The following is a 24,898-nucleotide window of genomic DNA, read 5'->3' on the forward strand; positions in this document are numbered from 1 at the left end:
GTTGATAAGCACGCCTTCCTCGCAACCGTTAGTCAGTCACCTTATCACCGGTGTCTCCTGGAGCATCAGTCCCGTCAAGTTGATGTATCGACTTACCAGTAAGAAGTACCCATTCCCGGAAAGTACCGTCTATCTATGACCTAGTAGAGGCTGGCTAGTTAGTTTTTGGACAGGCGCACACCAGCTGTCCACTGAGCTATTATCTACTATCCAATAGTACCTACTTACCTAGTTAGATATTTTGTATGCCATTGACTGGTCCTAGTAGAAAGTAAAAGATATGTACGGAGTACTAGTACGTATCTTCGGTGACGTTTCTAACACCGCGGACATTACAAGGACTAATCATCTCAATCATGCAATCTTCTTAGCTAATTGCCATGTATTGACTAGGTTCATGACTGTGTATACTGTTGATACATATTTGTCTACTAGTACTAGCAGATACTCTCCACGTGGTGCTCAGTATAGATACTAGATAGGGATATTTACCCCTCACGTGCCACACAGCGCTAGACCCCGATAGGCTTAGGGCGGCGACGGCCGGCGACGATTCGAGTGAATATCAAAAAGAAAGTCCCAAACTCCAACGGCATCATCTCATAGCTTTCGTTGCTCCGGGCTTGTGTCCCTATCCACTGTGTCTGCAGAAGCGCCGGTGGCTGATTCATCTTATTAAAGGTTCCATCAGTGGGAGACTGTATAGTTCCCCTAATTCCTTCCCCTGCCTCTCTTTTCTTCCACCTCTCCGATCATTTTTAGAACGACCCCGCTACCTCGGGCTGATTGATGACTTGACGAGACCGACGAATTTCCTTGTGTATTTCTACGCTGTGTTCATCTCTCGTGTCTTCTGCCTGGCCGTCATCTTTTTCTCCGTCTGCGACGGTTCAGAAACGGTTTCTTTCAGTCTCAAGTGCACAACCGACCACTTAACGGCCGCTAAAATCGAATGCGACTCTTCCCCCACTGCGTTTAACCTTGTATATTATTTAAAGCGAAGTTTGAAATGGCTTCAGGTGGGATCGCTGCAGTGAAACCTTTCTCCATAGCAATTGGCCGTTGACACGTTCCAGATATTCCCAAAGTCGTGCCGTTGACCTGCCACGGACATTCGCGTCCCGTGCCGCATATCAATTTCTCATCCACTGTAGAGGATGACCAATACTACCTCATCTCAGCTTGCAAGGGTACATATTTTCAAGGCACAACTACCATATCCGCGCTGATCTCTAGCAGACAACAATCCTATGCTGCGGGATGGCATAACAGGTGACTGGTCCGTGTTCCCCGCATCGATACTCCGCACACCGCACAAGCTCACCATCAGCGTCGTTCAGGATCGGAACCTTCCTTGGCCACAAGGGTGCAGTATGGCAAGCACGGCTTTCAACGGATGCAAGCATAGCGGCAACTGCCGCAGCAGATTTCTCCGCGTGAGTAATTACCTCTTCCTCCTTACCCTTCGACCTGCATCGTCATTCCTATACGTTAACAAGTCATTTCTCAACCGTAGTAAAGTCTGGGATACCCACACTGGCGAATGTCTACACACCCTCCAGCACGCGCACATCTGTCGCGCAGTCGCGTTTCCAATCCAACCCTCCCCGCAGGTCGTCGCAACAGGCGGCTTCGAGAAGAAGCTCCGGATCTTCGACCTCACCCGCAGCGGAGGTAGTAACAGCTCATCGCCCACGAGTGCTACCCCTGGCGCCGACACCATTCCTTCAGCAGTAACAAGCTACGAAATTGGCCCTGGAGTTCATGGTGGAACCATCAAATCGATTGTCTGGAACCAGGATTACAATATTCTGACGACCGCGGCGGAAGACCGCAAGATCAGATGGTGGGACCTTCGTTCGCGTCACCCAGTCGTCGAGTATGCCGTTGAAGGTACCATCGGGAGCTGCGAACTCAATGCCCTCGCCGTTAGACCGAACGACCCCGGCATTCTTACCGTCGCGGCTGGAAAGTCCGTATATCTTTTCGACGGACTCAGTCCCGGTCGGCTCCTTAAGAAGATGGAGTTCCGCTATGAGGTCGCCAGTGCAGCCGTGAACAACGAGACCAGCAAGTTAGTCACAGGTAGTGCTGATGATACTTGGGCGAGAGTATATGATATCCGTACAGATGAAGAATTGGGTACGTTGTTTTCTCTTCTCACGCGACAAATCTCATGGGGAACTTTCAATTGGAAGCAGAAGCTAACATCATGCAGAGGTCCAAAAAGGCCACCATGGTCCAATCTGGTCCGTCAGCTTCTCTCCTGATGGCAAACTCTACGGCACAGGAAGCGAGGACGGAACGATCAAATTGTGGAAGGCTTGCAGGGAGCCCTATGGTCTCTGGCGCTGAAGATCGGAAAGGCTATCTACTTGTAAACATACACGGGAAACAATATTTCGACCCCCCGAACAAATTTAATTTGAGTAGGTACTGTCGCGGGCTGATTGATACGATTAGTCCAATGATCTCCCCATGCTTCCTAGTGGTCAGTAATGCTCTACAGAATCTTGACGGATCTGTAAGCCGGGCCGATTCTCTTTTTCAGGTAGAGCTTGTAATATTAATCACTGGCTAATAGCCATCCTGTACGACTATAAGAGGGGAATGCCATATCTGTTTGAACCAGCAGCACGAGACCCGCCGTCGCTATGCCTTCTCAGTCTGATTCAAGGTGATTTTTTCCAATCCAGGCCAATACTAGTTACAAAGGTAAAAGATGCCATTGCATGCATTACGTGCTGAGGTCAATTTAAGCGTACGACCTATTCAATCATATCGATATCGTCATCGCCAGCAGCAGCCGCGGACGCGGGCGCAATCTGTTGAGGCTCCTCAGGGACGGCCTCCTTATCGGCCGCGCCGGCACCAGCATTCGCAGCTCCGCCCCAATAGTCATCCATCTCTTGGTCGAGCTCTTCTTGGGTCTTCCTGGGTCGTCCGTTGACCATGCGGCGGCCTTCGCCCTTGTTCTCACCCTGGCGGCGTCCGTTAGCGGGTCGGCGAGTTGGCGATCGGTGTCCAGGCACGTATCTGTCGATGTGCTCGGGGGCTGGCTTGGAGACATCGCTGCGTCGGTAACTGGCGGCGCCGCCGCCACCGCCACCACGACGACCCCTACGGCGGCGTGCGCCTCCATCAGGACTGCCGCTTCTGCTGCCGGGACTCAGACTCCGAGCGTTTCGGTCACGAGGTCTCTCGACGCGATCAAATAGACTTCCCTTCGAGCGTTCCACATTATCAAATGGGTTACGATCGCGTTTTCCACCTCCGGTAGAGATAAGTGTCAAGCGGATGGGTTGGCCTTTGGCGTTCGCGCCGTCGAATTCGTTGATGGCACTTCTAGCATCGCTGATACGGTTATAAGTCACGAAGGCAAGCCCTTCAGAGCGGCCTGCCCGGTCGTAAACGAGAGAAACGTTGTTAATGGGTCCAATGCGGGTAAACAGATCCTTCAAGATAGCACGTGTCAGAAAACAAGTACGAAATTTCCAGAACCAGGATTAGGCCTACCTCGAGATCACTTTCTGTAATATCGTAATGGATATTCTCGACGCGAAGCTTGGCTCCAGTAGGCGCATTGCTATATACTCAGATTAACCGTCCACCTAAACGAGTTGGCTAAACATACTGCTCGGGAGAGGGGGAGTAACGGTCGCCACGCAGACGTCGAGGGGCACGAGAAGGGCGTGCTGAGGAAGGTGTTAAGAATAACCGAACACGGAGAATTCCCATGGCATTTTGCCATGGAGAGAGACTCAGAACGCACCATCTCTGTCGTCTTCGTATTTGTCATGGACCCAATCACTGTAGTTTGAATGACGCATTAGCGGAACCATTGCTTGCTCCGTGGATATGGGGAAAATAGAAGATGATGGTATTACAGATCCAAGTCAGGGCGGTCTTCTCTGTAAGGCTGTTGTGATCGAATAGAGAGAGAAGGTCAGCTCGAAGTCACACTAGGTATCACGTCAACAGCTCTATCATTTTGCGGCTCTTCGCGGCCGTCTGCCTGTGCAAGAGACGATGCTACGGGGCCAGCGAGAATTGCTTATCACGATGCGCGAGCAGTACTCGAAAGGAGACAAGGAGGGAGGACCTGTTGGACGCCCCGTGATTAGTAGACCCGCAAGCAAACTGAGGAGTACGACTGCATGATGAGAGGGATGGGTACCTTTCTTACGCCATCACGGCGACGACCTTGAGGAGGGCGGCGGCCGCGATTCTGGGCTGGCTTTTGCTACACAAAACCATGTCAGCGCACATGCAGGGTGTTTAGCAAGCCAGCTTAGACTTGTCATCCCGGAGGTGTTAGCAGGGACCTTACAGGACGCTCCGCAATGATCTCATCCAAGCTGCGGTCCATGTTGGGCAACTCGGGAGATATTTGACTCAAATTTGAGAAGAGTAGATATGATGTGTTACCGATATCAAGACTTGCAGTGCGGACAAGTAACTGGTGTGAATCAATGGAGTGAGAGTAGGAAGCTAAAGTCGGAGTGAGCGATCCAGGCCGAAACGCGCCTTCCAGACCGCCCAGACCATTAAAATCACGTGATTACTCCCATAGTATGCCATAAGCCCCATCAGCCTAATGGTTGCTTGGTTGGATAAAGGTGCGTGCGTTTTTTTTTTTTTTTTTTTTTTTTTCCTGAATAAAAAGTGACCTCTGTGGGGGAACACCCTTACATCGGCTAAATATCATTGATTTGCAATAATAGTCTTATTGTGAATCTTTCTAAACTACTTCCGCCCCGTTAGGATGGTGTACATGTTTGGAATGGTACAAACCCTCGTCCTAAGAAGGGAAATGCAGGCAAGGAGAAACTCTTGGATGTAATGCAAAAAGGAAGAGAAACGACGCCTCGGTCATAGTCCTGTATGCATGGTCAAAAGGTCACCGAAGACACACCCCTCCCTTTTTGCTCCAGAAAACACCAATAGCAACCTTCAACAATATGGTCCAGAAGCGAGACAAGGGAATGAAAGAAGAAAACACCGGTAGTGCAATGCAAGAGACACCCATTAACTTCCTCCGTTGACAGGAGCGTTGCTCTGGTTGTTATTATGCTCTATCATCTTCTCCATGAAGCTGATGTAGTCATACTTGGGCAGATCCCTGTCCTCTTGAAGGTCTGGTCCATTGTGTGGCGGCATCGTTTTGACGAGATGTTCGATTACCTCGTCGGGGATGAGAGAGTGCCGAAGGTCGAGCTCCGTGACATATGGCTACAAAAGTCAGACATTGATTGGAAATGGAAAAAGTTCTTCGACTCCAGCAAATAACACACCTTGCCATCCGCAACCTCCCGGAAACTCTGGTATACCTGCTCGGCAGTATTCTGGTCCTCAGTCACGCTGACCATGAATCGGATGAATTGCTCAAAGCTAACACCGGCATTTTGCGCTAGCCGAGCTGGACCACATGTCTCAACGTAGACGTCATGCATCTCCTCTTCATCATATACGAGGCCAAGACTGGCCAGAGCAGCTGAGAATTCCAGCTCATGGAGGGTATTGGAAGAGTCGCGATCGAAATGTCTGAAAACAGACTCGAACTCCTCCAGCTGGATTGGGGTCAGATTGGTCATGTTCCGAGCCACAAGCTGATTGTCGAGGAAAGCGAGCTTTTTGGAGATGCTGGACTTGACCAGGCTAAGCTCGTAGGAGAGTTCATCTAAGGTATATGTGGTGTAGTCATTCTCTTCAATATTCGCCTCCGCACATTGCTCGTCCAGCGCCGCAATGGTATCTAAGAACGCATCGAGGGGAGGAAGGTTGTCATTGAGTCTCTTGACATGAGCTAATTGGTCTTCTACATCACCATCGAGACCAGATATTGCAAGAGACAGCGTCTTCAGCGTTAGTGCGAAATCATTTGCTTTGTCTGCAAAGGAGCGACGGAGAGCGTTCTTGATATCCCGAATAGTCTCGTTAATAAGCTGACTACGTTCGTGCTCGTCACGCGTCAAGCCCTCCCATTCCTCATCGCAAACCTCGAGACTGAGCTCTGTCGGGGGCTCGTAAGGACGAAGTCGGTATGTGCTGAGTTTTGTCTTGATGTTTCCGAGCAGGGCTGCGAGATCCGATTTCTCTGCAACCCATTGTCGTTTTTGGTTTCTTTTGTACAAGGAGAATTGACGGGCTTGCTCCTTTGCATCCTTGTATGTGCCTTCAAATGAGGACGTCTTCCACTCCTCACGCTGTGCTCTGATCACGCGCAACAGTTCCTTCATCCTCCGCTCGTAGGAATTCTGCATTTCCCATGCACCATGCATATTGTTGATGAACTTCTCCACCCGACGCCCGGCATTCTCAACGCGCTCCAGCTGGGAGAAAGCATGGAACCAATAAGCGATGTATGTCATGAGTGACTTCTCATCAGGCTTCGCCACGTCGCAGACATCGTCGACATCGAGCAGGTCGGGAATGCCTATTTCGTTAGCTGCGATATCAAAGGCAAGTTTCATGTTCCCCCGGTGGTCTTTCTTATCCAGGGCATCGAAGTCAATCAAATCCGGTCGATGAATATCCAAGAGAGCGCAGAAGGCCAGACCATCGTTCCAGCTAGTGGAGAAGTCCCGAACCTCTACCCCCTCGTAGCAAGCGGTCTTCCGTTGACACCACAAGAGAAGACCCGCCTTAGCGGTCATTCCCTCCGCGTTGATGTCGCTGATCGTGAATCGTAGAATGAGTGTCCATATCAAGCCCAGAATGATCTTCCGATTACCATCGACCACATCCTCCGCTCCAATGTTCGTCATCGGGATCCTCCTTCCCTTGATGAAATCAAGACTCTTGTTGACATTTTCGAACTTCTGCACACGCAACTTCGGCTTCGAGGCATATCGACCGAGTGACTCTCCACCGAGGATTTCAAGCAGATGGATAAGGATGACCTGGTCAATCGACAAGATAATTAGCAACTGGAGTTCCTCTCTTTTACCGCAGAACACCACCGCATGAATTTCCGTCCGGAAAGGGTAAAACCAGAGATCTACTCACACCGTCAGAAAGGTCGACCACCAGATCGTCGATGAAGATCTTCCGCACCTTCAGCTTATCATTGAGCCTGCAAACGAGCAAGGATTAGTTTAGTTGGCCTCGGGAGAGTGCATGAGGCGAAAAAAATATTTAGGGCATGTGGGAGGAAGAGGGGAACCCGGCCGCCTCTCAACGAGCGGGGGGGATGGTACCGACCATTTGGTGAAGGTCTTCTGTTGTACATTAATCCACTGCTTTTCAACCGTCAACATGATGAATGGTGAGCGCGGTCGAAAACATCCAGGGCGGGCGCGGGGATTTGGACGATTGAAGCACGGACTGAGGGAGCGCTCGCTGCCTGTGTGTCTGGAGGCTGGCTACAGGGTAGGGTGTTGATGGTGGATGATGGATGGAGCCCTGGGGTGGTAGACTTTAATGGAAAAGGCAGGATCTTCAGGACGGAGTGGCTAGAACGAGGGGGAAGGGGGGCTGCGATTCGTTGATTTTCAAGAGATCGAATGGTCTAGCGGTTGGGCGCAGAGTAGTAGTGAAAGAAGAATGAATAATCGTTAGCTCGTTGGAGCGTTAGTTAGTACGAAGGACTAGTTTGGCGGTTGGCCGTCGCAGTCCGCAGCGCAGGCCTCGACTCCTCCGAAGTACATAAGCAAAGCTATTGGAACTTAAGGCATAATGAGTCTCCAGTTAAGGGGCTCCTCATGCGCTGGCACTGGCTACTGGCTACCTACTGGCTACTGGCACTGCCGATGCCCGGCCTGTCAACAAACTTTCCCCCCACAGCAACCACCGTTGTTGGTCCTCCGGTCGGCTGCTGCCGGCCAAAACCATCATCCCTCTGATCATTCCTCGCATCATCCATCTTCAGTTCTCCGGGGATTTCCCAGGCGAAAGACCATCAATGGATCTCATATGGCAAATACATTCCGGGGCCCTTGGCTTAGGGTCTACCCACTTATGTCCAAGTAACCCCGGCAGTTTGCTTCCTTTGAGCGCTGATCCGGTTTCTGTTTATAGTACTGGGAGAGGGGGGCGCTTACTGACCACTAAGATTCGGAGGATAACGGTAGTACTTAGTCGCAGCCAAAAAAAAGCCTCCCTTTTGCATGCTTCCTTCAGCCACAGGCTTCGACTGCAATGAATCTGGGAATGTCGGGTGGCTTGGTCCCGAAGACGATTGCCCAACCAGGAGTTATGCAAGAGAAAGGTTGCCTCGCTTTTACTCGTAAATTCGATCTGAAACCCAGGATAGACTGATCCCCCGGTGAACCATTATTCAATTCTCCGAGAGATGCTGATCAAATTCTTGAGTGACTTACCAAGATAGTACAGTACCTATTGAGAAGGAGGGGGCTCGGCTGTCGCCCAAAGACGTGATCTCAGGTTAGGTACATCACCTCTACCCGAGGCATTTGGTCTATTTACATCTCCTGCCAGTTGCACCATGTCGATTCAAGCAATAAGGACAATTATGCTGGGAGCAATACTAGGTATATCTAAAGATCTACTAGGTAGATCGGATATTACGCACGCGAGAAGGTACCGTGGTAGAGTTGAGCATTTACCTTTCCGTCTGCAAGGGCGAAGGGTATATTTACCAGTGCCCCCATATTTCGGGCATCATCAAAGACGGACAAGATATCCATGCGGAAACGCGCAGACCGGAGATCTCAAAGCAATACATGTACAAGACCCAATTCCTATGTATAAATATTTATCCCATAATGTGCCAGATTCTGTACCACAGTAGTGTAGTTGAGAAACTCGAAGGGATCCAGAAGGCATGAAGAGGCGAAAGGTGGGCTGATGATATCATCGGACTCGCCGAGGCGTGATTGGGACCCGCGCGCAGAGCGGAAACACCAACCAACTGAATCGGCCTTCCCCTCTCCATGTGTCATTCTCCCAAAATACACATCTTGACAACGGCCGTTGATTGAACACTACAGAATTCCGACACTGATTCTTCTTTTTGATATCAGTTCATCAGTCCACAATGTCGGCCAATTACACCCTCACGGACCTTCTGCCGCTCCCCAACTCCCCCATCAAAGTACCCCGCCTCGGGTTCGGCGTCTATCGGTCACCTTCCACACAAACCGTGCAGTCATGCTTGAAAGCCCTTGAAATAGGTTACAGGCACATCGATACCGCCCAGTTCTACGCAAACGAGAAGGAAGTTGGCGACGCCATCCGTTCGTCTGGCCTGCCCCGCAGCGAAATTTTTGTGACCACCAAAATCCTCAGCCCAGCAGGTTCGCCTGAAGCAACCTACGAGAGACTAGTGGCTAGCGTTGACAAGATCGGGGGAAAGGACGGATATGTTGATCTATTCTTGATCCATAGCTCCAAGTCCGGCTCGCCGGGTCGCAAAGAACTATGGCAGGCCCTAGAGAGGCTGCTGGAGGAAGGCAGAACTAAGAGCATTGGTGTCAGCAACTTTGGAGTGAAACACATCGAAGAGATGAAGGCGTATGCGAAGGTCTGGCCACCGCATGTGAATCAGATCGAGGTGAGTATACACGGAATTATTCGGATTGACCCTACAACGAGGAGGTTGACGTGGCTGACAAATGTGATCCTGCAGCTCCATCCCTGGTGCCAACAACGCGTGGTCGATGCATACTGCAAGAAGAACAAAATCATCGTCGAATCCTATTCCCCCATTGTGCGAAACTACAAAGCGAATGACCCTACACTCGTGGATTTGGCCGAGAAGTATAACAAGACGACCCAGCAGGTCCTGATACGCTACGCCTTGCAGAAAGAATGGGTTCCGCTTCCCAAGACTGACAATGCGGACCGGATTGCGGCTAACGCCAACGTGTTTGATTTCGATATCAGCGAGGAGGACATGGCGGTGCTTAACGCTCTGGACCAGGGAAGCAGTGGCGCCATTGTCGAGGCGGTGGAGAACGAGTAGCTCGTCGCGATGCGATTTAATAGATTAGATTAATTGAGTTTGCAGGATCATGCTGGCGTCTATTAGATCAGTAATCTGGGCGTTGCATAAGGAAGGCGTTGATCGATTGCAGTGTAGACCGTGAGGGATTTACATCGTGCTTGGACGATGTGATCCAGGCAAGACGCTGACGAATGAACTGCTTGCCAATCAGTTGGCTGGTGCGGGCAGCAGTGAATTCTCCTGGGGGACCATCAGCATCACCATTAGCATCAAAACTGTAGCGCCACTAAGTATTAGTAGTAATAAAAGCGGCTCACCTTGCTCGTTGTAAAACAGACATAATATGGCGAGAACGGCACCGACAGAGAGATCCTTTCCGGTTTCACATGTCACCAGCACCGACTGCAACGGGTTGGAGCTCAGACGCGACTGGACGAAATCCTGGACCCGGTCCAAATGCTTGCGTAGGTCGCGGCTTCCCAATTTCGAAGATCCGCATCCGAGGTTCAGGCGCTTTGCATTTCCCTCCGCTGCCTCTGGACTCGTACTACAATCTATCACAAGATCATACATGCTACCCTTGGCCAGTTGTGGATGTGTTTGGCTGATATAAAGGTTTCGAGTTGGCGCTATACGGATGGCTCTCTGATCGATGTCCTTCTTCCGGTGCTCCTCCACCAGCTGCTCGATTAAGATCGGTAGATCTTCTTCGCACTGCTGGAAGAGGGTTGATTTGGTAGCCCAAAAGACCGGAGGGGTCAAACCATAGGCCCAACTCTCGCTATCATCCCCTGCTCCTTGGATGTAGCCGCCTTCGGACATCTCCGCGCCATGGACCCTTTTGGATGCAGAACAGAGAACAAAAAGGTGATAATTATCCCTTTTATGCAGATCCGTCGGATGGAAGTAGGATCGATTAGCCCATGCTATCTGGATAGGTTTTCCAAGCTGCTGTTTAAGTTCACCCAGGTCGAGTTTCAGGTCCTATCAAACCATCAGCCTACAAGGAGTGTACGGATAACCATGTACTATGTAGCAAAACTACCTCGAGTGACTTGACAAAGCTATCAATCTTCCGTGCAATCTGTGACTCTTCGGAAGCGCCCAGGTAGTTTGGTGGGAAGGCTACAGTATGATATGCAGTCTCGGAAGGAAACAACGACCGGTTAATGACGGCACACCATATTGGGATAGTTTTGGACAGGGCATCGGGCATCACTGGGGCATACCCTCGTCAGACAGACTGCCACTGGATCGATTGCAGGAATTGGTTGGTAACACTTACATTTGCCCCGGCGCGTCGAGTCCACTATGATGCAACTGTATCAACGAATAATAGTCAAGCATTCAGTTAGCCCAAGAGCAGAACGATCAACAGGGATGACAAAAGCCACGAATGACAGGCTCACTGACCCTCCATGCTCTCTTGCAATCGGTAAAAGCTGCAGGTTTAGCCTGCGAAAGCTGAAGTCCCACTGGCCCGTATGACCGTCTGTACTCTTGAAATACGCACTGCCCGACTTGATCTCAGGCGGGATATACCAACTCCCGCATCTTTCATTGGCAATGAGCGGAAGGTTGTAATGGTCTGCAACCTCGCGGACAAAAGTTGCGTCGGCTTCGATGGAACGCAATCGGTTGGTGACAGTGAGTGCCGATCGTCGCAACGCGGATAGCGTTTGAGAAATGGACTGCTGCTCTGCGGAGGGGAAATGAAGGGACGAAACGGACACGGGGTAGGGATCGGAACCAGAGCCAGATCCCATGTTTCCCGGAGTGCTTCGTATTGGCCCGGATGGCAGTAGTCGGGTCGTATCACCGTTGAGAGAGGAAGGGTGAGTGAATTTCGCTATAAGTAGGTTACGGCATGTCCCGGGCAAGGGATAATAACATCAAAGACTTTGAGGGGCTCTATGAGAATGGAATTCAGATGCGAAAATGAGGGGCTCTAATGCAAGTACCATTAGAATTTCTTCGTCGGCCAATGATCGGCCCACATTCAAGGCCGGCGCCGACTCGAAAGCGGAGCACCGCCCGCCACACTTAGATAGTACCTACAGGACACAGGTACATAGATACCTACTACATGTATCCGGATACAATTGGTGTTAATGGTTGAGGTCTCAGGCTCTTTTATATACCATCTGGCTTGGAGTCATATCATTTTCGTAAATTAACAAGGTGTAGGCGCCCTTCACCTACTACTCTCTCCGCCTTTCGTCGTGAACAGCCTGGCATATCACACATAGAAAACCCTGGGCAGTTGCATTTTCGATGCGAGTACTCCGTACTTCGAATCTACTCCGTACCCCATGGCCAGCCAAGCCCCTCTGGTCCCATGGAATGGTTTCATGCCGCCTCATGGCTCCTTACAATACCGCATGGTATTATCTACACCGTCATAATGCTCTGGTATATTCAGCGCCGCCTGGTAATTCGTGGCCTAACTCTTGGCGATGAACTACTGCCGCCCCTTCAAGTAATTCACTAATTGCGCGCTAGGTAATGGAATACAGTGCTCCGGGGGATGTATTTACAGAGACGGAGGAAACTTGACACATTCTAATGGAGGCTGCGTCCGATTATTACCCCTCGCATGAGCACACCCGGTGACTGGTATGCGAGGTCATGATACGGAGATAAGGTTTGCTTTTGTCAGTACAGAGGACCTCTAGCCTCTGCCTGGGTGGTCTGAGAGTTCTGAGAGAGAGAAAAGGGCTCTACCTAGTTGGAGAGTAGAGAAGAGACACGCGGAGTAGTCAAGAATAGAAAAGGGAGAAACTCAGGGGTTCCACTTCTGCAGTGCCGCCCCCAAGCACATGGGATGTAGATATACATGCCATGGAATCCTCTCGATTGGCTCTGCGCTTCATCATTGGGCTTGGAGGCGTCGACGAAGAAAGGAAGCCGGAAATTGAAGACGATGAGATGGGCGGCGAGGATTCGGTGCCTTTCCATCAGGTGACGACGCTATCCCCTAGAGGGCTAGAAGGAGGGGAATCCGAGCGCAACTCCAACACCGACTGGCAGCGGGTGCTTGCTGGAATAGGTCTAGCTCCAATATCTAGTGCTGCGCTGCCCCGACGGCGGAATGGGAAGTCGCCCAGTTGATAACGTCATGGGGGTTGGTCACTGCTGCTTCGTTACTGTCACTCTGGGCTGGACTGTGCCGTTACTGTGTATGATCTCAGGCCCCGCTCCTACCTTGAATACCGGGGGTGAATTCCTTCCTGTTTGCCAGCCATTTTTCGGTTCTCTCGATCAGCCACTGAATTCAAGCGTCATTCCGTGTCTTGGTTGCCCCCCTTGAATCCAGATAATACTAGGTAGGTACCACCACTTTTCGTCTGGGGCTTTCTTTGTATTGGTCCCTCCCAGTACTACTTAAACACATTGAATGCCCTCGCATTGCCCCTCTTCTCCTTACCCCCAGATTTTCTTGTTCCTCTTTCCTCTCTCCTCCATAAATTAGACTTTACCTCTTGGAAAAACTACAATCTCCTTTCCTACCATCTCCTCATAAGTTGTTCCTCACGTCAGCCTTTTTCTCACAGCCTACCTAAGCGAGCCTCCACGTTCGCCCACGTACATTGTATCTTCTGTCACCAAAGTATTTATTCCCAATCTTGCAGCCACCATGCCGCAGGTAAGCTATTGAGCCTTCATACCATGATGGAAAGGACTCTCATGTGCTCACATGGTTTTGATTGCAGATCACCGAGATCTTCTTTGACTGCGACAACACCCTCGTCCTTTCGGAGGAGCTGGCCTTTGAGGCCTGTGCTGATCTTGCCAATGAAATCCTGGAAAAGCAGAATATCTCGGATCGTTATACGGGCGAGCAGCTTATCCAAGACTTTGTTGGTCAGAACTTCCGCGGAATGATGGTCTCTCTTCAGGCCAAATATAAGTTCGAGATGTCCAAGGAGGAGCTTGAGGAATACGTAAAGAAGGAGGAGGATAAGGTCATTGCCAAGCTGACCGACAAAGCTCAACCCTGCGTTGGTGTTACCGAAGAACTTGAGAAGCTGTTCAAGTCCAAGAAGTACGGCCTGTCAGTGGTCTCCTCATCTGCACTGCGTCGTGTCCGTGCCTCTATCAAGAAGGTTGGACAAGACAAGTATTTCGACCCGGAGAATGTGTTCAGTGCAGCCACCTCACTTCCCAAGCCCACTTCGAAGCCGGATCCCGCTATTTACATCCATGCTCTCGAGGTGCGCAACAAGAAGCCTGAAGAAGTGGTCGCCGTTGAGGACAGCAAGTCTGGTGCTCTTAGCGCCATTCGTGCCGGCATTCCAGTTATTGGCTATGTTGGAAGCTACCACGGCGATGAAAAACAGTTTGAAATGTCCCAGCGTCTGCAGGAGCTGGGTGCCAAGGTTATCATGAAGGATTGGAGTGAATTTCCGCAATGTCTCTCTCAAATTGAAGCGGCCTGAAGGAATGGTAGATTATACCGTCTTAATTCTCTACTTACGAATATGTACACGAAGCCATGATAGCAAGCGAGTTGGCCGTTTCGGGGCTTTGGGTCACTTCCTTCACTTCAGACCAGGACATCTCAGATGACTATCAACATTATTTCTTTGCATCTTAACTCGGCTGGACCTTTTGTCTTCCCCCATCGTGTCATGCAGTGATCCGTCACTTCTTTTATCTAGGAAACTGTTGTCTGATGATCACCTGCCATATTACCACATTCGCATGATTCACTTCATCATTCGGGGTCCATGCATTACTATCAAACCTTCTAATAGATAGGTTAAATTAGGGATCAGATACTTTCTTTGGGGGGCTGTTGCCTGCACAGGCACAATGGAAATTCTCTATCAACCAATGTCCTTGTCTCAATAAACATCAAAGGAACGGGTTAGTCGATCGGGATTAAGATCACACCCATAAATTGCGCCGTACCACTTTGCAAGCAGTCTCCATTTAATATATAAATCAGGCCTACACCAATATCTTCTAAACACAATCAGAGACTACCGTTTGTAATGTGCCCCGTGGGCGGATAGGTAGGCAGACCCAGATTGTCATGGGGGAATCAAGTTGCATGGCTTCATGGGCTGTGTGGTACTAGGACACTTGGTCCGAATGTTCTAGGCCCCAGGACTTTTAATTTGTGGCTTGTTACTGACTTTCTTTCCCATACCTAATCTTGCTAAGTGCTGACAGTAGATATAGATACTCCTAGTAGTCACCCACCCGGGGAGCGGCAACCCAACTCCGGCCCGGTGGGTCGAGATCGACATGAAGGATGTATAGATGACCGGGGGGCTTCTGACTGCTAGGTAGATACCACCACCTCCATGCCCCTTCCTGCAATCACATCCGGAGTGCTCCATTATTTGAGGTCATCTGCGACGCTTCGGATAATCGGCTGTAATATCCCTCGCCTGATTGGAGCTGCGGTCATGCAATCTCCTTCCTTTGGCCCCCGCGGACTAGACCTCCGATCGATTCTTTTTCTGGTCGCCCAATTACAATGGCAGTGCAAGATGCGAGATTTCTACTTAGTCGCTATCTAGGTAGGTTGAACGGATGGGACTTATGTCGGTCAAACTAGGGGTATCGTCTGACTCACCTAAACTTTAATGGCTCTCGTCCAAGGCAGTCGTTAAACACAGACTATATAAGGTGGCCTACAGCCTGCGTTTGACTGATCCTCCAACAAAACAAAGAAAAAAACATCTCCCCTCTCTCCTCTCTACTCGCACAACCCCCAGGCCGATCATGATTGCATCTGCCTTCCGGGCGCGAGCCTCCAAGGCTCTGACATTTGGTCGACGAATGCCACTGCAGAGTCAACCATCCTCGTTCGTATACCACACAGCTCCTGTTGAGAATCTAGAAGCTGACGGTTGAACTCAACGGATGAATCTAGGCGTCTTCTGTCCTCTACCACACATCGTTATACCGACGAGGCGCTAAACAAGGTCTCCTCTAGAATTACACAACCCAAGTCTCAGGGGGCCTCTCAAGCCATGCTTTACGCTACTGGGTTGACAGAAAAGGACATGTCTAAGCCACAAGTTGGTATCTCATCGGTGTGGTTCGAAGGCAATCCCTGCAACATGCACCTGATGGACCTCTCGTCGGTGGTTCGCGACTCGGTAGCCAAGGCAGGTCTGGTTCCCATGCGTTTTAACTCCATCGGTGCATCAGACGGCATAAGTATGGGCACAACTGGTATGCGTTTCAGTTTGCAGAGTCGAGAGATCATCGCCGATGGCATTGAAACGGTCATGAACGCCCAGTGGTACGATGCCAATATCTCACTGCCCGGCTGCGACAAGAACATGCCGGGAGTTCTGATGGCCATGGGCCGTGTCAATCGCCCAAGCATCATGGTGTACGGTGGTAGTATCAAGCCCGGTTGCAGTGCAGGTGGCCAGCCACTTGACTTGGTTAGTGCTTTTCAGTCGTACGGGCAGTATCTCACTGGGGAGATCAATGAGAAACAACGATTCGACATTATCCGCAACGCATGCCCTGGTGCTGGTGCCTGTGGTGGTATGTACACGGCGAACACGCTGGCAACGGCCATCGAGACACTCGGTATGACGGTTCCTGGAAGCAGCAGCACACCGGCGGAGGACCCAAGTAAAAAGGCCGAGTGTGAAGACATCGGCCAGACGGTGAAGAACTTGCTCAAGGAAGACATCCGGCCTAAGGATATCATGACGCGACAAGCATTTGAGAATGCTATGGTCGTCGTGAACATCCTGGGAGGCAGCACCAACGCGGTGTTGCATCTGATTGCCATCGCTGATTCTGTTGGCATCAAGTTGACCATTGATGACTTCCAGGCCATGTCGGACAAGACCCCTTTCCTGGCCGACTTGAAGCCGTCTGGCAAGTATGTCATGCATGACATGTACAAGATCGGTGGCACACCAGCGTTGTTGAAGTTCTTGCTCAAGGAGGGTCTTATTGATGGCTCCGGTATTACTGTCACTGGCAAGACGATGAAGGAGAACGTGGCCTCGTGGCCCGACTTCTCAGCCGACCAACCGATCATCCGGCCTCTAAACAATCCTATCAAGCCAACCGGCCACTTGCAAATTCTTCGTGGCTCATTGGCCCCCGGCGGCTCAGTCGGCAAGATCACCGGCAAAGAAGGTTTGCGATTCGAAGGCACCGCCAAATGCTACGATTATGAGGATGGTTTTATTGAGGCTCTCGAAAGAGGTGAAATCAAGAAAGGCGAGAAGACGGTCGTCATCATCCGGTACGAGGGCCCCAAGGGCGGCCCTGGTATGCCTGAGATGCTCAAGCCCAGCTCGGCCATTATGGGTGCTGGGTTGGGCCAGGATGTCGCACTGCTCACTGATGGGAGATTTTCGGGGGGCAGTCACGGTTTCTTGATCGGCCATATTGTGCCCGAGGCCATGGAAGGGGGGCCCATTGCACTGGCTAAGGATGGTGATCGAATCGTGATTGATGCCGAACAAAGGGTGGTTGATCTGCAGATCACGTCGGAAGAGATGGAGCAGAGGAGGAAAGCCTGGAAGGCGCCGGCGCCACGGGCGAAGAAGGGAACGTTGAGCAAGTATGCCAAGCTGGTCAGCGATGCCAGTCGTGGCTGCGTGACAGATGGACCAATTTAGTCGAAGGGTCTCTAGATAAAATTACTAAAGTAATATATTCCAAAAACGCATGAAACTATATACCACCTTCAGAAGAACCCGGACAACCTACAGAATCGATTGCTGTGAGACGGAACTTCTATGTAATTGTAATAATATCATCACAACCATCGCTGTTATTTTGACAAACCTAGGTCGATATTATCTTTCGTCTCGTTGCCTATTTTATCCTAGACAATAGAACTCAAAGTAAACTCCAATGCCATGTTACGAATGCTCCTTATCAATAACCAACCTCTCAACTGCTCAGAACATATCACATAACATACCACCTTCTTTCCAATACACACCCACACTCTTATCTCTCATATGGTATGGTCTCTACTCAACAACCCCCATCAGTCCCTAAACACCCTTTGCACAAATCCATAGTACTAATATATTATCCCGTCACAATGAACTACCTACTACTATCCGCCCCAAAATCCCCATACCCCAGCAACACCGTTTACACCTACAGCAGCACCCTACAGCCAATTTCACCTCAATCAGGCATTTCATCATCCACTCCTCTAGAAAATATCCGTATCTTCTTCTACTTACTCTACTCTGTGTAAGATAATGAACAAAGTACCCGATAAGATAAGGGCTAACCCTCTAAACCCAATGCGGTAGGAACGGTGGTGCTGCCCCTCTCTTGCCTTGCTACGTCAGTCACCTCGGACGTGTTTACTTTGCTTTCCCCGCCTACTTATCTTCTAGCTGCTACTCATTTTCTTCCTGGACGGGATTACTTGATTTTATTCTCTGGAAGATAGAGGAGGATAAAAGTGTCTTTCTAAATTTCTAGATTGCATAGATTGATTGCTTCTTCATATAACATTGTTGTTGTTTTTCTTTTGCTTCTCTTGAGCACGAATAACAGACGATGTCGGATCCGAAATACGCCCAGTCGAAATTGCTTTCTACGGGGCCTTTGGTATGTACAGTATCCATCCCGTCTTGTCTCAAGGTCTTATTAGGGTCTATTCCGTGTGATTGGGGCAATTGGGGAGGTTACTGCAAGGATGTGGTATATGCTAAACATCGACTAGGACCCCCAAGAAGCCGTATGGACCAGATTGGTCATGACGACGTATACTGATCCAAATGGGGTGGAAAGGACGTGGGAGTCTGCAGAGCGCAAGGTAGGAATTTATGAAGTTTTCTGTTTACCTGTGTGACCATTTCTCGGAGGTCGGCGATGCTGCAGACGAGTCCTGCGGGGCTTAAAGCGCTGGCTTTGGAATGTCATCCTAAGAGAAGGCGGAGAAGGGATATGTAGTAGGAAGCTGACGAGACTAGACACGGCCCCCAAACTGTGAGATTGATGGTGTGGGAATTGTAACGATCCTTAATAAGGAAAGTGGACCGGAGCTCCTCCTACAAAAGCAGTACCGCCCGCCGATTGACAAGGTGGTCATCGAGGTCCCGGCCGGGCTGATTGATCCCAATGAGACCGTGGAGGAGTGCGCTGTGCGCGAGCTCAAGGAGGAAACGGGCTACGTAGGTGTGGCGGAGGAGACCAGCAGTGTCATGTACAACGGTGAGTCTAAATCATTCGTCGAGCGTAAATCTTATTTCCGCAGGTCTGGCCGGGGAAGGACGCTGACCGGAGTTTCTTACAGACCCTGGATTCTGTAACACCAACCTCAACATGGTGCATGTCCGAGTGGATATGTCCTTACCCGAGAACCAGAACCCGAAGCCCGAGCTCGAAGACAACGAGTTCATCGAGTGCTTCACTGTGCCTTTGTCTTCATTGTTTGAGGAAATGAAGAAACTCGAGAAAGAGGGATACGCCATCGATGCTCGTGTGGGCACAATAGCGGAGGGAATCCAACTCGCGAAGAGATTCAAGCTTTGAGCTGTATGTAGATGATCCAGCATTAGCGTTGTCTTGCACAATGGATGTGGGCTCCCATTTTGTCTTCTGAAGGCCTCACTGTACCGTCGATAGATTGCCAAATGCGATATATTTAGATCAGTGTCGATGTCAGATGTTCTGTTATCAGAGTCACACAAATTCGGAGCATGGAGACCCGCCTATAGCTTCCCCTCCTCCTTGAGCCCTCTATACAACGCCCACGCTGCAAGGGTCTTTCCATCCCGCAGACCCTCTTTCCAGAGATCCCTCAGTGGTACCACTTTCAGTGTAATCTTCTCTCCATGCTGTCGTAATCCAGTTAACCTTCCTTGCAGGTTGTCGATTTCCTTGCGCGGCATCCGTTTCTGACACAAAAACAAGGGAATGAATTCGTCGCTACCACCGGCTGAGGGGTACATGGCCTTTTGCAACGTCTCGCCGTCATCGGGTTCTGCCACCGACCGCAGAGCCAGCGATGTCATGTCGAGTAACTCCTCCTGGGGTATTTTCAAGCCCGTCTCCTCCTGGATCTCTTTTGCTGCACCCCCTGCGAACGATCCGCTGTCGTCGAGCATGCCGGCTGGGATTTCGGGAAAGGCGAGAGAGCCTGCGGGGATACGGGGTTGGATGGTCAGAATTGCACGCTTTTCCTCTTCCGCCGAATGGGGTACGTCGTCTGGTTGAAGTATGAGCTATAGAGAGGGGTATCGTCAGTATTGTACCCAAATGATGTTGATAAGAGGTGAACGGAGAAAGGTCGATTACCAGCATTCCTACACTACCACCGCGCAAGAACACGCTTCCCGGGAGCGTCTCGCCGTTGCCATTTGACACCTCCGCCTTCAGCTTCAAAAAGCCTAGACGCCCACCACCAAAATAATCCACCGCCTGGATATCAATCTTGCGCAGGACGTAAGGGTCTTTGGAGAACTCGTGGGAGGGATGTTGCTGGCGACTCAAGGAGCGTTGTAAGGTGGTCAGCCAGACCCGAAAAGCCGGGAATCGCAGGAGGTCTTCCCTGGACAGCTCTGCCGCACAAGAAATGTGTAGCGGGGACGAGACATCATGGTCTAGGTCCCGAGGGATGGTGAAGGTGGAAATGGACATTTTGACGATTGAAGGTGGAAAGCGGAGAGGTGGTCGCAAATGCCACATAGACAGCCACCGGGCGGGCGTCATGAACCGGGCAGGTCGAACGGTCGGAGGATTGGAGAAGCTCGATTCGGTAGGATCAATGAGCAAATAAGCTCTGGATCAGGGGGGATGCGGAGTCCCCGTGGTTGGAACCTCGTCGTACCGTGTAGTTGACGGGGAATTGTGATCCAATCGACCCCAACTGAACCGCCGAGGGGGGAGAAAGTTGGGGCGGAGAAAGCTATGAGCGGATGACGTCGTCGGCTCGCAATCATCCGCGGAGTCCGACTGGAGAGATAACATACACATACTCCGTACAGGAAGGATACTAGGAATGGATAGCTCACGGTCGGTCCGGACTCTGGAAGCGGTGGGAGAAGAAGAGTCAGGTGGTGTAATATTACCAGGCGGAAAAGACCGCCGAGGCCCATATGGGATGAATGAGGCAGGAGGCCTTGGATAAGTTATTATTATTTGGGGGGTCTGAACGCCGGGGCAGCCTTCCGTTTGAAGTTCCTTCCAATCCAGGCCATCCAAGCCTCTTGGAGAGCTCAGCTTCCAACCTTAGTCCTTCCCGATCTCCCTTCTAATCTACCTCTCCTATCGGTCTATCGACTACTACTTTATTACTACGAGGCACTGACTTTCCAGCGGATCCAACCAACCAACTTTCCAACCAACCAACCTTTGTGCCTACTTTACTGCTGTCACTTTACTGAGTAGGTCCCAGGAATGGTCCCAGCGGATCGCCGTCTCTTGCGGGGTCCGACGGTGACACTGGCACCCTCCAATCCAACCTTCCTTCCTTCACTACCTACCTACCTCTCTTACTGCGTCGTCTTTCTCCTGCTCCGTCTGACCTTCGCTGGAGATTGTCTCCCATCTGCAGCCTCTTCTCTTTCCCCCCTGCCCCCTTCCTTCATCTACCCTGCAGCTAGCCCCGTCCAGCCCAATTGGATCGGTTATTTGGTCCTAGGCGCCAGTGCTCGTTGTCAGCCTTCTTGGGGTCTCTCTCAGTCCCCTTTCCCTCTCGTCCCCAACAGCCTTGACATTGCCCAGGCGCCTGGATTCCCGGTCGTTCCAGCTTGTCGGTATTTCACCTTCTCGCGCAATACGAGCTCGGCGCTTCGATGAGATTTTGGTCCTCCAACTCAACTGGAAGATCAAGGGCCCAAATCTCGAGCCCTGTTTGAAGTTGGTAGCGCCAAAAGAGACCGGGAACCCGTCTGGGCTAAGTTTTGCCTGCTATTTTGGTTCTTGTTCCAACTTATCCTGTTCCCTCATAGCCATCCCAACCCCGCTCGCTTGCTTTGGACATCTCGACAACAACATTGTTCGGCGGATCGGATCATGGCTTCGAAGTCTTTCTGACTTTAGTAGCCAACACGGGATAACGAAAAGACCAGGCTTAATCTTTTGTCGGCAGGATCATCGTGAGGACGCTAGAGAAACTGAGCTCGGAAATTAGCGCTCTATGATTTACGCCAGGACATTCGCGATAACCAGCCGAGAAAATTGACCAAAGGTCTGTGGCAGCAAGTCAAAGGAAGGCATTACTGAACAGCATGTATGCATTCACTCTATATCTCTGTCTGGATTAAGCTATCAGCTGCGGGTCATGTTTGCCTGGCCTTTCCAACCCCTTGGTTTTGGTCACATTTACAGACATGCTATCAGTTACATCGTCTTGAGTCTGCCCATTCACCAGCTACAAATCTGTCTGTGTCCTGGAGAGTTCCGATGATCTTTCAGTTGCGGTGACTGGGTAACTGACAGGGTAACGGCTTTGGATATCTCAGTTCATGCTGCAGTGAGAGGCTTCCTCCACATCATTGCCTATCTTCACTGGCGGATTGTAATCCATTGCCAGGGCACCTCATTGGCATTACCACTCACTATCCCTAGTTACTCTGTTCTAGTGAAAGGGACTGCCTCTGCACATTGTCACCTTAATATATATATCCACTCTCCTTCTGCTTCCCACAACCTTAACACTACTTGTACGCCTTCGAACGCGCCTTTGTTGGCACAATTCTGAGCCCCCTATCCCCGAAAATACAACCATCGTTTGATAAAAGCTAGAAGCGTGTAGCTGCTAGCTGACCCGCCACTAGAGTGCCACTGTTGAGGGACTCTAGCAGTACCGTTGAAGCAACGACTACTGAGGCATCATGGACTCTGTGACCGGAGCTCCTACTGGAGGGCTTCCTGTGACCATCATCAACAACATCAACCCCCAAGTGACCCCGACTTCAGCAACGCTAGCTCAACCTAACACCCAAAGCCCAATGGACGCTATGATGTCTGATGCGTCGCGTCCTACTTACTTCTACCAAGGTCAGTGGATATTTTACTTTAGTCATGCGATTGAAATAACCAATAGGTCCCAGGTCCCACAGTCGCGAACCCATCTGGAACTCCGAACATCTTCCTACCCAACACCACGTCCAGTCAACCCAGTTCTTTTGCTCAGCAGCAACCTCCATCCAGACCGTTCATGTACCTAAGCAATGGATTTATTACTATGCCCCGTTATACGCCGAATCAGTATTATGGTGAACTGAACAACATCGGTCATCAGTTGGAATACGTCCCTACCGGAGATCAAGGCCGCACGTACACCAACCTCCATGCACGAAGCCTCTCCAACCCACAGGGCCAGTATAATTACCACGGCCTTCCTGCCTACCCCCAGCGGGATCAGCGCTCAAGCAATACCCAGCCGGCAATGACCATGATGACGCAGCCATCAGTGCCTAGCGTTGTCTCACCAAGCACCACATCGATGAACAACTCTGACATGACACCGTCTGCTCCGGCTACACTTCGACCTCGCAGTTACGTGCCCCCTCAGTCGGTGTCTGTTTTGGGAGCGGACCAACAAATAAGTCAGCACCGAACCACCGCCGTCCTCTCTCCAGCGCCGATATCACCGGGATATCAACAGCAGCTGCAAGCTCAGCGGCAGTCTCATGCTGCAGGTCCGCTCCCCCGCCTAAGGCCGCGTCCTGTGGCGGATGACGGGCCCTCCGTCGCTCCTGCGAGGGTGGCAGCCACACAGGCTTCATCAGGCCAGCTCTCAGCAACCGCCATCATGTCGTCGGCTCCAATGGGTACGGGGTCTGCAAGGACGTATGCACGGTTTAACCCCCAGCGGCTGGAAATGGCTCGACGAATGCATGTGACGCAATTGCTCCATCATGCTCGACAATACAACTCCCAGGCTTCGCAGGCCCATTTAGGGGCTCCTATGCAGCGCCAGCGTCAGCGTCATGGTCTCGGATCCAACTCGGCTGGCCCGTCTCCGAGTCTCGATAACCCGAAAGATGGTCGCCCCGAACCTAAGGAAGGGCACGAAATGCAGGTATCACTTGAGTGCAAGATTTGCTTCACCCAGTTGGTCGACACGGTATTGCTCCCGTGCGGTCATGCCGTCCTTTGTCGATGGTGCGCTGAGATCCAGATTCCGAGTAGCGCCCTGGAACCCGGCATGCTAAGTGGGCAACCCACTTGTGTGATATGCCGAGCAACTGTTAAGCAGAAGGTATGGCCACTTGTATCCTCTCGAATCCAGCATGTCGCTCACTAACCGGGTGTAGATGCGGATCTTTCTTTCCTAGTCGAGGTAGTCTTAGGATACATATCCTGTTAGCCACCACTGTCTGGCCATATGCATCGTACGGAGTTCGTTGAGCGAGAAAGATGAGCGATCATACAGTACATTAGAATACAGCGCACAGCGCGGATCGTAACATGCAAAGAAGTGAAACCATTGGGAGATATCTGATGTAATCTCGCATCTGTTCTAAGCCAGCGTGATCTATGTCATTCTCCGAACATATTTACCGTCCTTTCCTCCCATGTAAATAATCTCACATCCATAGCCCCATTGTGATTAGTACTCCCTTCTCCGCTCCCCTCAGCTCAGCCCGCCCAGCCCAGCCCAGCTCCTCCCACTCCGTAAACTAACCAGGCAATCCCGATCCCTGCTAGTCCCATCCTTAGGCCGCCCATGCATCATCCACTATCCATCCTACAATAATAATTACCACCATTACAGTTACTTACCGACTTATCTACTTTACCGCCGTCCTTCCCCCTTCTCGTAACCCGTATACAAAAGTAAGTCTGTAACCATCAACCACGTATCCATATACCCATGTACTTTAAATAAGCCAACCACGCCTCGATCAGGCGAGCCTGCATAAGCGTGGCAGCCACCGGCGGCGAATAGATCCCACGCTTCCCACGCTTCCCACGCCTCGGAAATGCCTTGCTGGTTTTGCATCGCATCGGGGATAAATCGATGCATGTATTGGGTTTGGTTTTCTCGATCGGCCAATCGTGGGTGGAGATCGG

At 50.9% G+C, this 24,898-nt stretch overlaps 10 protein-coding genes across 10 annotated transcripts; 6 read left to right on the plus strand and 4 right to left on the minus strand.

Moving 5' to 3' along the window:
* Positions 1–840: 840 nt before the first annotated feature.
* On the plus strand, positions 841–2,566 carry BO94DRAFT_391017 (WD40 repeat domain-containing protein). Its single transcript, XM_025607323.1, has 6 exons — positions 841–1,019; positions 1,077–1,190; positions 1,240–1,279; positions 1,341–1,436; positions 1,517–2,142; positions 2,219–2,566. Exons 1-6 carry the CDS (start codon positions 1,010–1,012, stop codon positions 2,353–2,355), a joined length of 1,023 nt encoding a protein of 340 aa, XP_025469123.1. The 5' UTR covers positions 841–1,009; the 3' UTR covers positions 2,356–2,566.
* BO94DRAFT_489032 (alpha-actinin, sarcomeric (f-actin cross linking protein)) lies at positions 2,549–7,614 on the minus strand. The gene is made up of 7 exons (XM_025609081.1): positions 7,204–7,614; positions 7,009–7,075; positions 5,295–6,902; positions 5,034–5,232; positions 3,635–3,695; positions 3,517–3,586; positions 2,549–3,455 (listed from the first exon to the last, which is right to left on the minus strand). The coding sequence occupies exons 1-7, from the start codon at positions 7,257–7,259 to the stop codon at positions 2,769–2,771; spliced, it is 2,748 nt and encodes a 915-aa protein (XP_025469124.1). The 5' UTR covers positions 7,260–7,614; the 3' UTR covers positions 2,549–2,768.
* A 1,248-nt stretch (positions 7,615–8,862) lies between these two features.
* Positions 8,863–10,113, plus strand: BO94DRAFT_533539 (aldo/keto reductase family protein). The gene is made up of 2 exons (XM_025611351.1): positions 8,863–9,514; positions 9,590–10,113. The coding sequence occupies exons 1-2, from the start codon at positions 8,999–9,001 to the stop codon at positions 9,923–9,925; spliced, it is 852 nt and encodes a 283-aa protein (XP_025469125.1). The 5' UTR covers positions 8,863–8,998; the 3' UTR covers positions 9,926–10,113.
* BO94DRAFT_513463 (initiator tRNA phosphoribosyl transferase family protein) lies at positions 9,863–11,809 on the minus strand. The gene is made up of 5 exons (XM_025609845.1): positions 11,321–11,809; positions 11,193–11,227; positions 10,953–11,125; positions 10,225–10,891; positions 9,863–10,147 (listed from the first exon to the last, which is right to left on the minus strand). Exons 1-5 carry the CDS (start codon positions 11,671–11,673, stop codon positions 9,993–9,995), a joined length of 1,383 nt encoding a protein of 460 aa, XP_025469126.1. The 5' UTR covers positions 11,674–11,809; the 3' UTR covers positions 9,863–9,992.
* A 1,292-nt stretch (positions 11,810–13,101) lies between these two features.
* On the plus strand, positions 13,102–14,778 carry BO94DRAFT_533542 (HAD family hydrolase). The gene is made up of 2 exons (XM_025611352.1): positions 13,102–13,553; positions 13,621–14,778. The coding sequence occupies exons 1-2, from the start codon at positions 13,545–13,547 to the stop codon at positions 14,344–14,346; spliced, it is 735 nt and encodes a 244-aa protein (XP_025469127.1). The 5' UTR covers positions 13,102–13,544; the 3' UTR covers positions 14,347–14,778.
* An 805-nt stretch (positions 14,779–15,583) lies between these two features.
* BO94DRAFT_533544 (dihydroxy-acid dehydratase) lies at positions 15,584–17,586 on the plus strand. Its single transcript, XM_025611353.1, has 2 exons — positions 15,584–15,726; positions 15,795–17,586. Exons 1-2 carry the CDS (start codon positions 15,644–15,646, stop codon positions 17,518–17,520), a joined length of 1,809 nt encoding a protein of 602 aa, XP_025469128.1. The 5' UTR covers positions 15,584–15,643; the 3' UTR covers positions 17,521–17,586.
* A 758-nt stretch (positions 17,587–18,344) lies between these two features.
* BO94DRAFT_391417 (MutT/nudix family protein) lies at positions 18,345–19,626 on the plus strand. The gene is made up of 4 exons (XM_025607325.1): positions 18,345–18,478; positions 18,594–18,686; positions 18,844–19,084; positions 19,167–19,626. Exons 1-4 carry the CDS (start codon positions 18,428–18,430, stop codon positions 19,403–19,405), a joined length of 624 nt encoding a protein of 207 aa, XP_025469129.1. The 5' UTR covers positions 18,345–18,427; the 3' UTR covers positions 19,406–19,626.
* On the minus strand, positions 19,585–20,512 carry BO94DRAFT_584025 (putative NUDIX family hydrolase; the record flags this gene model as incomplete). The annotated part of the gene is made up of 2 exons (XM_025615599.1): positions 19,585–20,097; positions 20,171–20,512. 2 exons carry the CDS (start codon positions 20,510–20,512, stop codon positions 19,585–19,587), a joined length of 855 nt encoding a protein of 284 aa, XP_025469130.1.
* Positions 20,513–20,538: 26 nt separating this feature from the next.
* Positions 20,539–21,120, minus strand: BO94DRAFT_391978 (uncharacterized protein). Its single transcript, XM_025607330.1, has one exon. The coding sequence runs from the start codon at positions 20,968–20,970 to the stop codon at positions 20,581–20,583; it is 390 nt and encodes a 129-aa protein (XP_025469131.1). The 5' UTR covers positions 20,971–21,120; the 3' UTR covers positions 20,539–20,580.
* A 1,590-nt stretch (positions 21,121–22,710) lies between these two features.
* On the plus strand, positions 22,711–24,128 carry BO94DRAFT_462098 (C3HC4 finger protein; the record flags this gene model as incomplete). Its single annotated transcript, XM_025607960.1, has 2 exons — positions 22,711–22,876; positions 22,930–24,128. 2 exons carry the CDS (start codon positions 22,711–22,713, stop codon positions 24,126–24,128), a joined length of 1,365 nt encoding a protein of 454 aa, XP_025469132.1.
* Positions 24,129–24,898: the final 770 nt, after the last annotated feature.

This window comes from Aspergillus sclerotioniger (genome assembly GCF_003184525.1).
Source record: "Aspergillus sclerotioniger CBS 115572 chromosome Unknown BO94scaffold_9, whole genome shotgun sequence".
Classification (NCBI taxonomy): Eukaryota; Fungi; Ascomycota; class Eurotiomycetes; order Eurotiales; family Aspergillaceae; genus Aspergillus; species Aspergillus sclerotioniger.

Bases quoted from the DNA above. Each gene is read 5' to 3' on its own strand.
- BO94DRAFT_391017 (XM_025607323.1), top strand. The intron at 1,191-1,239 runs GTACATATTTTC...GATCTCTAGCAG, and splicing joins CCTCATCTCAGCTTGCAAGG to ACAACAATCCTATGCTGCGG. The intron at 1,437-1,516 runs GTGAGTAATTAC...TCTCAACCGTAG, and splicing joins GCCGCAGCAGATTTCTCCGC to TAAAGTCTGGGATACCCACA.
- BO94DRAFT_489032 (XM_025609081.1), bottom strand. From the start codon at position 7,259: ATGTTGACGGTTGAAAAGCAGTGGATTAATGTACAACAGAAGACCTTC. The intron at 6,903-7,008 runs GTGAGTAGATCT...TCGATTGACCAG, and splicing joins TGGTCGACCTTTCTGACGGT to GTCATCCTTATCCATCTGCT. The intron at 3,696-5,033 runs GTTAATGGGTGT...CACCTTCCTCAG, and splicing joins CGCTCCTGTCAACGGAGGAA to CACGCCCTTCTCGTGCCCCT.
- BO94DRAFT_533539 (XM_025611351.1), top strand. From the start codon at position 8,999: ATGTCGGCCAATTACACCCTCACGGACCTTCTGCCGCTCCCCAACTCC. The intron at 9,515-9,589 runs GTGAGTATACAC...GTGATCCTGCAG, and splicing joins CGCATGTGAATCAGATCGAG to CTCCATCCCTGGTGCCAACA.
- BO94DRAFT_513463 (XM_025609845.1), bottom strand. From the start codon at position 11,673: ATGGGATCTGGCTCTGGTTCCGATCCCTACCCCGTGTCCGTTTCGTCC. The intron at 11,126-11,192 runs GTAAGTGTTACC...GGTATGCCCCAG, and splicing joins CTCGACGCGCCGGGGCAAAT to TGATGCCCGATGCCCTGTCC. The intron at 10,892-10,952 runs GTAGTTTTGCTA...ATGGTTTGATAG, and splicing joins GCTTTGTCAAGTCACTCGAG to GACCTGAAACTCGACCTGGG.
- BO94DRAFT_533544 (XM_025611353.1), top strand. From the start codon at position 15,644: ATGATTGCATCTGCCTTCCGGGCGCGAGCCTCCAAGGCTCTGACATTT. The intron at 15,727-15,794 runs GTTCGTATACCA...GGATGAATCTAG, and splicing joins CTGCAGAGTCAACCATCCTC to GCGTCTTCTGTCCTCTACCA.
- BO94DRAFT_391417 (XM_025607325.1), top strand. From the start codon at position 18,428: ATGTCGGATCCGAAATACGCCCAGTCGAAATTGCTTTCTACGGGGCCT. The intron at 18,479-18,593 runs GTATGTACAGTA...AACATCGACTAG, and splicing joins TGCTTTCTACGGGGCCTTTG to GACCCCCAAGAAGCCGTATG. The intron at 19,085-19,166 runs GTGAGTCTAAAT...AGTTTCTTACAG, and splicing joins CAGCAGTGTCATGTACAACG to ACCCTGGATTCTGTAACACC.
- BO94DRAFT_391978 (XM_025607330.1), bottom strand. From the start codon at position 20,970: ATGGGCCTCGGCGGTCTTTTCCGCCTGGTAATATTACACCACCTGACT.